This window comes from Alosa pseudoharengus, unplaced genomic scaffold (assembly GCF_046254945.1).
Source record: "Alosa pseudoharengus isolate Yale_2024_CS ecotype anadromous, Long Island Sound unplaced genomic scaffold, YU_APseudo_1.1 YU_APseudo_1.1_scf_5, whole genome shotgun sequence".
NCBI lineage: Eukaryota > Metazoa > Chordata > Actinopteri > Clupeiformes > Clupeidae > Alosa > Alosa pseudoharengus.
Window position 1 is genome coordinate 15,583,583 of NW_027468837.1, and position 10,000 is coordinate 15,593,582.

Below are 10,000 nucleotides of genomic sequence, written 5' to 3' on the forward strand. Positions count from 1 at the left end.
ACACACGCACACACACACACAGTTTTTATACTTTTATAACATTTCTTTTCATTTCATCCCCCAGCAATGGGTATGGACACAACCTTTAACAATGTATTTACCGTACACCTAAATGAATTCTCCAATATACTGCATATCCTATAAAAAGATACAGTACAAATATTTGTACCAAGTTACACATCAGTGCCACAAGTAATCACTGGAAATTGTATACACAGTCCTGAAAATGTGTATGGTTGTGCACGTTGTGTATTTCCATGTAAGGCTCTGCATTCTAAGTTTTTTTTTGGCCACTGGAAATTGTTGTTAATGTGTGTGTGTGTGTGTGTGTGTGTGTGTGTGTGTGTGTGTGTGTGTGTGTGTGTGTGTGTGTGTGTGTGTGTGACCTCAGAGCTCCTGCATTCCCTTCAGCTTCTGGAAGGAGACTGTGTCTGTGCTCTTAGAGCAGGATAGGACTTCTCCCTGTGCCATAGCCAGCTACATCGACGAGCCTTACATGGACCTAGACCAGGACCTGCTAGAGGATTAACACATCAGCGCCATCACACAAAGACACAGACAGATCCGGGTGGGGGGTTGTTTGTGATGGGGGTACAGGGGAATGGCGAGAGAGAGGACGGTGGAGCACTGGCCGTCGGAGCACCACCTCCCTCTGCCCTCTGTCCTCTGCGTCCTCTCCTCTGGACTGCCTGGACAGGAAGGCGTCCCTCCAAGCCCCGGTGGAGGCAGCACCTGAGCCCATCCGGGCCCCCACTACAGAGCCCCCTCCACTGGGCATGCTGATGCACGGCTGGGGCTTGGAGGCCACCAGCACCACACCTACCCACAGGAAGATTTGTACCCCCCCCCCCCACCAGCTGAAGCCCGCCAGCCATCTCAAAACCAGTGGCCACTCATTCATCACACCAGTTCCTCAGTAGGCATGTATGTGGGGTCTTTGAGGCGGCAGTCTAGCCTGGCCTCCTGCTGTACTATAAGTGGTTTGCTCTTGGTGAAAATCATAAGAAGCCTTTTTCTATAATACATAAACTATCTATTCAAATAAAGTATACAGATAAGGTCTGATGCAGTAAATGGGCTAGTTTAAAAAGGACAAATGGGGTTGGGGGGGGGGGGGGATTTTCTGTTCTTTGATGTTCTCCGCATATAGTCTCTCAGATGCATGTAGAGGTTCCGTGTGTGTGTGTGGCTGATTTTGTCTGATCACAGTCAGTGACCAGGTGTCCAACATGCCTCAAGAGGAGCTATCCAATCTGGGCTCATGCTCTCTCCAGCCGTGTGTGTGTGTGTGTGTGTGTGTGTTTGATGTGTGACGATCATTGATGAGGTGTGGAGCAGAAACATCTGGTGCTTGTTACTTATTGCCATGGCCATTGTAGAGTCTGAGTGGTTTCTACGGTAACAGACCCGACTCCTGAGTCTTATAACTTATAACACTCACCCAGGTCCATTGTTTTATCATAGACATGTCAGAATTGCATTCTGAAATGTATTAGTCATTAGCTTTGCTATTTTTAGTATATTTTGATACATTGTTTAGATTTTTTTGGTGCCACAAGAATCCTCTTCTTGTTCCCTAAATGAATCCTTCATGGCTCATATTGAGGTTATTATGCAGCTCCTCAGTTTTAACAGCACACACGTGTACACACACGCACACACGCGCACACACACACACGCACGCACACGCACATCCTTGTTTGAGTCCACAGATTCATCCTCAGACTGTGTCGTAGACAATCTGATACTGTGCCAGCTGATTGGCTGAAGACTCTGTGACCCCTTGGCTCCAGACATGGTTCCCTTAGCAGACTGCCCGTTTTCTCTTCATTATTGTTGAATACTTAGGGCTGAAAAGGAAGAAATGTAAACTACCTCGTTATTTTTTGTTGTTCCTCCTTTTCTCTCTCTCTCTTTCTTGGCTCACTTTAGCTGTGTTCATACACACGGGGCTTGTGTTGTTGTGCACCTGTTGTTTTGTGTGTGCGTGCTTTATTTCACCTTGGTGCTTTACTGACGCTATGGAACAGTAGTTTCAGCTCATCCCTCACTTCATTCACAACTTTCCCTATTCCCATCCCTGAAGAGAGTGTGTGTGTGTGTGTGTGTGTGTGTGTGTGTGTGTGTGTGTGTGTGTCTGTGTCCCTGCTCCCATCCCTGGACTTTGTGTGTGTGTGTTCCTCACTGTGTTTGGTCACTCAGTGGATGTTATCCTTTGGGTGTCTTCACGCTGGCAGCACTTTTTTTTTATTATGCAATTGGTCACTTCACACCATTTTTATGTTTTTGCTCAGCCCCTGTGGCTGTTGCATTTGTAAAGGTTGAAGTTGAAGAGAGTCACAGAGCCCAGTGTGCCTGCTGGTGTCCGCTCACCGCTCGTTTTGTGCGTAACTTAGGGTCACTGCCAGTGGTTTGTAGAGGACTGGTCATCACACCAGCTGCTTTGTGTGGATGTGTGGGGGGAAGTCTCATCTGCTGCTGTTCTGGGCCCCTGCTCCTGTCGCCATAAGATGCTTATTTTTGTGTTTTGCCAAGTACTCTTTATCTTTGTTTTTCTGTAAGTTTGGTCATTTTAGTGAACATTTTAATGGACACACATACAATTGTTGTGTATTGCCTGTTGGCTGAGCTCTGTTCTCATCTGTACATTTTAAAATTGTCTTTTTAATTGATAATTTGGGGGGGATTTCAGTGTCGTCCTTAGCTGCTAATCATGGTCAAAAGGAATGGTAAATTGAATGTCAATCCCCATTCTGTGTCACATCAGACTTCTTCATTGCAAAGATGTGTGTAGTATTTTGGTTTGGTCAGAAATTAAATCGCTTTAAACCTACTATTATAATATAACTCTGAAGGAATGGTGAGCGCGTATGGTTCCCTGTATTTCTGTGATTTTGTTTTAAATGTTTTTTTGCATTTAAAAAGATTTGTAGAATGCTCTGGAATAATCTCAAACATTGCACCCTTAGCAGAATGACAACATTGTTGTAAGTGTGAAGCCTACAAGCTGCAGTTTTAAGCACGTATCATACCAACCATAGTCCTGGGCCAGCTGGTGCTTCATGGCCATACGTATGTTGACCAGGTAACTGCATACAACAAACAGTCTGCATCTTGCAGGCATAGTGCTACTCATCCACTGTTGTCAGTCCGGTTCAATATGTGTACCGGTACTTATCACACCCCAAGAAGACATGTTCGGGGTGTTTTGTTTCTTTATGGATGACAACAGCAGGTACTCGTCTGTTTTGATGTGATGGACGATGTGGACCCTCTCTGACCTGTTTGCATGTGCACAGAACAAAGTATATATCACAGACCTGCATTACAACATGCTGGTAAGGCTTTGCCTAATTGTGTGAGTGTGTGTGTATGTGTGTTTTTGTTTCCTTTTCCCAACAACCGAAGTAATCATTTTAAAATGGTGGCTGTTCTTTTAGACTTTTTTTCTTCCTCCCTTGCTGCTAAATACGGTTAAGAATCCCTTGTACTTTTGTTTGGGGTTGAGCCCATTGAAATTGAAGAATTTAATATGGTCTGCACACAGACATGAGCAAGCAGTTTCCCCATCAACCACCCCCCCCCCCCCCCCCCCCATCCTGCATCAGATACCCCCCTCCACCCTTTCCCCCATCTTTGTTTCCCATCCTGATTCTGATTTTTGGTTAAACTCAACTGTATAATATTGTAAATGTAATGTAAGAATGGAAAATCACAATAAATTTTCACAAACATTAAAATTGTGAGCTTTTTTTCTTCCTCTATCTCTCTCGGTCAGATTTTGATTGCATGTGATGACCATCTGCAAGGAAACACCAGTGTTGCTCTCCCAGAAAGAGTGTGCATAAAACAGCCCCATCTTAACTACAATTCCTGTTGGTGTGCATGTCCTCTCTTGCACATGCACTTGAAGTAATGAGAAGGCCACATGGATGCATATGTTTCTTTCCAAGCGTTTAATGAATTTGCCATCACACAATCAAACCATCTGTCGCAGCAGCTTGACTTTAAGTGGGATGTTATGGGGTGGTCCCTCATTGTGTAAGTGGAGGCTGAAATACATTAAAGATTTTTTTAAGATATAATGTAATGTCAATAATACATATATTTTCTGTAAACATATTAAAATGGTTTAAAATTACTAGAAGAACTGCCGTCATTAAATCTTAAAATGTTTGCTATGGTATGAAAATTGAACGCTTTTTTTTTTTTTTTTTTACTTGCCTTCCCCCCTTGGTCACGGGTGCGAATGCGCAGTTTGTTGGCCTGTGACTCGGCCATGTCCGCTCTCTCCTCTGCATCATCCAGCTCATGCTGGATCTTCCTGAACTTGGTCAGGTTGGAGTTGGCCTGCTCTTCCTACACAACATAACAATAAAAAGACCGTCATCTCGGCATGCCTTCAGTGGATAAATGGCTAGTTTTTGACCAGAATTCCTTCCCGCTGCTTTGACAAGTGGGTTCAAGTGTGGAATTTGGACTCACCGCCTCCTCGGCCTGTCTCTTATAGGTCTTGACTTTGGCCTGTGCTTGTCTATGAGCACCTGCATACGGGCCTGATTCTTCCGGTCCTCCTCCGTCTGTAGGAACAGTAGGGGGCAGCATTTACTCACTGATCACAGTTGATTGTGTGAGGGTACAGTTATATGTGATGCCTTAATCATGTAGGTTGATCCATGTGATGGTGTCATATATATTAACACAACAATGGAATGGCCATTAAGATGGAATTTTCCTTCGTGTTATGATTGTATTTCATACAAGAATTACTATATTTGTGCATATGCATATCTGATCACTCAGGATGCAGTGCTCAGTTGATATGTTAACATTTTGGGAAATGGTGCCAACATGTTACTATAGTGTGTGTGTGTTTGTGTGTACCCACGCACTTGGTAAGTGAGCTCCTTGATCATCCTCTCATACTTGCGGAATCCCTTCTGGAACTCATTGCTTTTCTTCTGCTCCAGCTCTAGCTCGCTCTCCAGGTCTTTGACCTACCACAAGGAAAATTGTCAGACAGACAATTCACTCCAACATTCTCAAACCTTTAGTTCAGGTGGAGCACAGAACTTATAAAAATCTCCCTGGAAAACATTGCTTAAAACCAATGAAAAACTAGATAAAACTAACAATTCAACAGATATTGATTACAAGTTAATTTTTAGACTTCTAATACGCTATAGGCAAAAGTCCTTGGTCATTGTCAGTGCTTTGAATGAAATGGTCTAAATTGTCAGATGTGTCCTCACCCGGCTCTCCAGCTTCTGGATCTGCTTTTTGCCCCCTTTGAGGGCGATCTGCTCAGCCTCGTCCAGACGCATCTGCAGGTCCTTGATGGTCTGCTCCATGTTCTTCTTCATTCGCTCCAGGTGAGCGCTGGTGTCCTGCTCCTTCTTCAGCTCCTCAGCCATCATGGCCGCCTATGGAGAAGGAGGAAAGAGGTAAAAATTTTGAAAAATGTCATGGATAAATATGTCATGTCTTCTCCGCTGTAGCTAGTGCTTCTCAAACAAATACCTTAGAGAATCATGCAAAATAAAAACAGCAACAACAATCACCACACACATCAGTGATGGCCTTCTTGACCTTCTCCTCTGCGTTACGACACTCCTGCTGGACGTCGTCCACCTCTCCAGACAGCGCAGACAAGTCAGCCTCCAGCTTCTTCTTCTGGTTCAGCAGGGACATGTTCTGCAAGGGAACAACAGGTGTTTCATCCACAGCCTGTATCAAATTGATCAGTGTGTTTTCTGTGGAAATGTGTGGGTGCGTTGTGTGTCACAGGGTCTTGGATCTTTGTGCAGGTGTTCAGTGGTTGACTATTATGACCAGCGACTAATGGTGACTGTAGTTGAAAGCTGATTAACTTGTATGTGCACTTTTTCATTAGCTGTGTTATGCGGATTAAAAATCCACTCTCCTAATCAAGGGGAGAAGTTGTGATCAGCTGATGTCAGGGAAACAGGGAAACCATGTGCAAATGCAAATGTATGTAAGCAAATCCATTTAGTCGTATTATACCCTGTATGAATAGCAAGCTAATCTGCCCCACCCAAGCAAATTGAATTGCATTCACATTAGATTTCATGCCAATTTTAAGAATTTACAGTAAGGAATTCTTATTCATATTGTCAAAATGCAGATTAAAAACTTGAATGGAAGTCCAGCTAATGTTTATACACAATACAGACTCATTCAGAGGCCCAGGTGAGAGTAGTGCAGCACAGGTGTAGGCTGCTCAGGTAGACTCACCTGTGAGTGCAGCAGGTTGACCCTCTCAGAGGTCTCCACCAGCTCGTGCTCGGCCAGCTTGCGGGCGCGATCGTTCTGCTCCAGCAGCGCGCGGAGCTCCTCCACCTCGGCCACCAGCAGGTTGTTCCGGCGCTCCGTCACCGCCGTCTGCTCCTTCAGCTCCTCGTTCTGGTGAATGGTCTCATCCAGCTCCATCTGCACATCCTGTGCTCAACCACACAGGCAACAGTCTCATTAAGCCTTAGCGGTGATTATTATGAAGGATAGCTTATATTGTTTAAAACGAAGCAAAAACAAGTCCAAATGTTCTTTTGTTGTTTCCCTGAAATGTGACTAGTAAATTGATCGTGTTGGTGTTCTCAAGGTCTCATGGAGAACCTTATCAAGCCTTGAAGAATTAAGACCCTTGATGCTATAGATGTTTGAAATAGGGCAGGTTCAAGAAATGTGACTACAACGGAGTAAACTGGTGAAAGGACTGTAACGGTAGTTGTAACACTGAGTTGAAGTGCTTGAGGCCTTGCCTTGATCTGGGCCTGCAGGTTGCGGGCCGTCTTCTGGGACTCCGCGGCTGAGCGGTTGGCATGGTTCATGGTGCACCTCCATCTCATTCAGGTCGCACTCCATCTTCTTTTTCAGCCGAACTGCCTCGTTGCGAGACTTGGCCTCTGTGTCCAGGGTGGCTAGCATGGAGTCCAGAGCACGCTGGTGATTGCGACTGTTTTAGAAAGGGGCAGAGTACAAGGTGTGGATTAGATCTGTGAACTTAATGACTGAGCTCTAAAACAATCCAGAGGAAATTAATATATTCTATTAACCATTTACATGCTTCATTTTGTTTACCAGAAAAAAAAACCTCTAAGATTCTTAAGCCTTTAACATGTAAAGAGAGTTACTGTGGTCTTAAAATGAAGGAAATGAAGGACAAAATCAGAGTCATGCTCACCGAAGGTTGTCAATTTCCTCATCCTTCTCAGCCAGTTTCTTGTCAACATCAGCTTTAACTTGGTTGAGCTCCAACTGGATGCGGAGGGTTTTACTCTCCTCATGTTCCAGAGTCGCCTAAGAGCAACAGAAGTAGCTTTTGTTGTTTTCACCCAATGTCAAGCCATAAAGGGTAGAAAGCTACCAACACATAAAGCATTCACTTCACTTCAAAGCACTAGCATTGCATTGACATTCAGAGCATTCTCAGAGCTTTCATTGAGTTGTTACTTGACAAAGGCCTTGTGTGGCCTTGTGCTTTTAACAGACTTTATTGGGAGAGTAAATTTCATTATATTTATCGTAGTGTGCTATCCTACCAAGATCAAGCGTCACTGTTGACCACACTGGCTGCATGACTACAGTATAATGAGGGAGAATGTGGACTACTTCTTTAGTACCCACCTCAGCCTCCTCCAGGGAAGCCTGGATCTCACTCTTCTCCTGGTCCAGGCCTTTCTTGATCTTCTCCAGCTCCTGGATGGTCTTGCCTCCCTGGCTGATCTGGTCAGACAGATCAGAGATCTCCTCTGCAGGGACATCACTAGCAAGATCAGTGGACAGAAGCCAGCAGTTCCCAATGTAATAGCATTTGTCTCCTACAAACTACACTACCTACATGAACAGCCATTGTCTCAATTTACCAACCAGTCAATGCCCTCACCTTAGTTTTTGCGACCTGTTCAAGGTTGGAGGCCAGGTCATCAGCCTCCATCTTGGCCTCGGCGCGGTCCTTCTCCAGCTTCTGCTTGAGGCGCTGTAGGCTGTCAATCTGATCAGCGAGTTCGGCCACGGTGTCGGCGTGCTTCTTGCGCAGCGCTGCTGTGGTGGTCTCGTGGTGCACCATGGCTTCCTCCAGGTCCCGCCGCAGCTTCAGGACGTCCGCCTCACGCTTCTTGTTCATCTCGATCTGGGCCGTGGTGGCGCCGCCGGCCTCCTCCAGGCGCTCGCTGAGCTCTTCGAGCTCACGGGACGTTTCGCTGCGCTGCTTCTCCGACTTGGCCCGAGACGCTCGATCGGCCTCCAGCTCCTCCTCGAGTTCCTCGATGCGAGCCTGAGGGTGGAGAATGGAGGTGAATATGATCGTGTGCTGAAGATGGAGGTTTCATCCAGGACATCCTGGAGTCATGTCAAGTAAAGCGTGTACACTGAACGTGTCAGTAGTATAATCCAATTGAGAAAGATTGGTTTAGCTGTAGCAGGACATGTTTCACAAACCTGTAACTCCTTGATCCTCTTCTGAAGTTGGAGGACCAAAGCCTGCTCATCTTCAATTCTGGTACTGATTTGGTTCAGCTCAAAGTCTTTCCTGTCCAAAGTGTGCAAACATGTTTATTAATTTTTTTTACTAAAGGAAGGAATATAATTTCCCCCAAATGAACATGCCATTCACAACTTATTTTGAATGTATTCAATTCTACAACTACAGGACAAATGTAGTTCAGTGTAGTTGTAAATGGAATACATTCACAATTCTCTGCTGTAAGTGCATGTTGTGTGTGATGTCTGTATGCTACTGAGACCTTGAATTTCCCCTTGGGGATCAATAAAGTATCTATCTATCTATCTATCTATCTATCTATCTATCTATCTAAATAAAGGTGTACTATTCATACTTTTCTCTAGTACTACCAAAAACACAGTATGGTCTTACATCTTCAGATTCTCCTCCATCTGCTGCTTGTCATTCTCCAGGTCCATGACGGTCTCTACAGACAGCTTCAGGTCTCCCTCTAGCTTGCGTTTGACCCGTTCCAGATCCATGCGCAACTTCTTCTCCTGCTCCAAGGACCCTTCCAACTGAAAAAAAACCCCAGTAAAATGGTAAGAATAGTGTCATCACCATCTTATCAAGTAAAACCTTTGTAAGAGAAGGAACACACTATTCACACTATACCATAAAATCCTGTGTGTTTTATGTGCAAACTCACATAATCCACATGCTGCTCCAGCTTGACCTTGGCCTTAGTCAGATTGTTGACCTTGTCCTCCTCGGCCTGAAGGTCATCCAGTGTCTGCTGGTGAGCCTCCTGCAGGGCCTTCTTCTTCTTGGTCAGCTTCAGGATGGTCTCATCCAGAGCCGCCATCTCCTCGATCAGGTTCTTCACCTGTGGGGAAGCGAGAAATCCCTCTCACTCCTCTATTCTACAATCATCTTTTGTGTGGTAAATATATTATTTACTAACCTAATTGTAAATTATCAATATACTTGGCACATTTAGAGTTATTTTTCAGTGCCGGTTCCATGCCTATTGGTCTATTGGCCTACTTTACTGACAAAGCATCAACAACCAGTGGATCTAACACAGACATGGTTAGACACAGTTAGGGGGGGGGGGTGTTACTCACAGCTTGCAGTTGGAGAGTGAGGTCATTCTTCTCTTGGGTCAGGTTGACCTGCTTCTCCTCCAGGTCCTTGCGCTTGGCCTCCGACTTCTCCAGCGTCTCCTTTAGCTTGAGGTACTCCTCCTTGAGGGCGGTCAGCTCCTTCTCCACAGTGGTGCTCTTCAGCAGAGGCTTGATCTTGAAGAGCTTCATCCATGGCCAGTGTTTCACTGTGTTGAAGGCCCGGATGTTCCACTGGATGATCATCAGAGCCTCCCTACAGAGTGGCACAAAAGAGAGAGAGAGAAACATGTGAAGAGAAAATAAAGAAACTAGACAGACAGAGTGTGTGAGGCTGTGTTGAGAATGAGTGAAGAGAGAATGGTAGAAGTATTGCAAGAGGGAGACATGGGCGATATGACAATTGTTTGAATAG

The 10,000-nt window shown here is 45.1% G+C and overlaps 2 protein-coding genes across 2 annotated transcripts in view; one reads left to right on the forward strand and one right to left on the reverse strand.

Annotated features, from left to right (window-relative positions):
• The window catches only part of trpc4apa (transient receptor potential cation channel, subfamily C, member 4 associated protein a), a 17,489-nt gene extending 13,749 nt beyond the window's left edge, over positions 1–3,740 (forward strand). Inside the window, exon 19 of the mRNA XM_076267484.1 lies at positions 392–3,740. Coding sequence (XP_076123599.1) covers positions 392–529 — 138 coding nt within the window. The 3' untranslated portion in view covers positions 530–3,740. The remainder of the gene's footprint in view (positions 1–391) is intronic.
• A 148-nt stretch (positions 3,741–3,888) lies between these two features.
• Positions 3,889–10,000, reverse strand: part of myh7ba (myosin, heavy chain 7B, cardiac muscle, beta a) — a 20,689-nt gene continuing 14,577 nt past the window's right edge. Inside the window, 17 exon segments of the mRNA XM_076268691.1 lie at positions 3,889–4,052; positions 4,225–4,359; positions 4,486–4,529; positions 4,532–4,580; positions 4,893–4,997; positions 5,253–5,423; positions 5,569–5,694; positions 6,256–6,459; positions 6,780–6,848; positions 6,850–6,973; positions 7,202–7,317; positions 7,645–7,769; positions 7,888–8,293; positions 8,458–8,548; positions 8,894–9,039; positions 9,171–9,347; positions 9,589–9,841. Coding sequence (XP_076124806.1) covers positions 4,035–4,052; positions 4,225–4,359; positions 4,486–4,529; positions 4,532–4,580; positions 4,893–4,997; positions 5,253–5,423; positions 5,569–5,694; positions 6,256–6,459; positions 6,780–6,848; positions 6,850–6,973; positions 7,202–7,317; positions 7,645–7,769; positions 7,888–8,293; positions 8,458–8,548; positions 8,894–9,039; positions 9,171–9,347; positions 9,589–9,841 — 2,359 coding nt within the window. The 3' untranslated portion in view covers positions 3,889–4,034.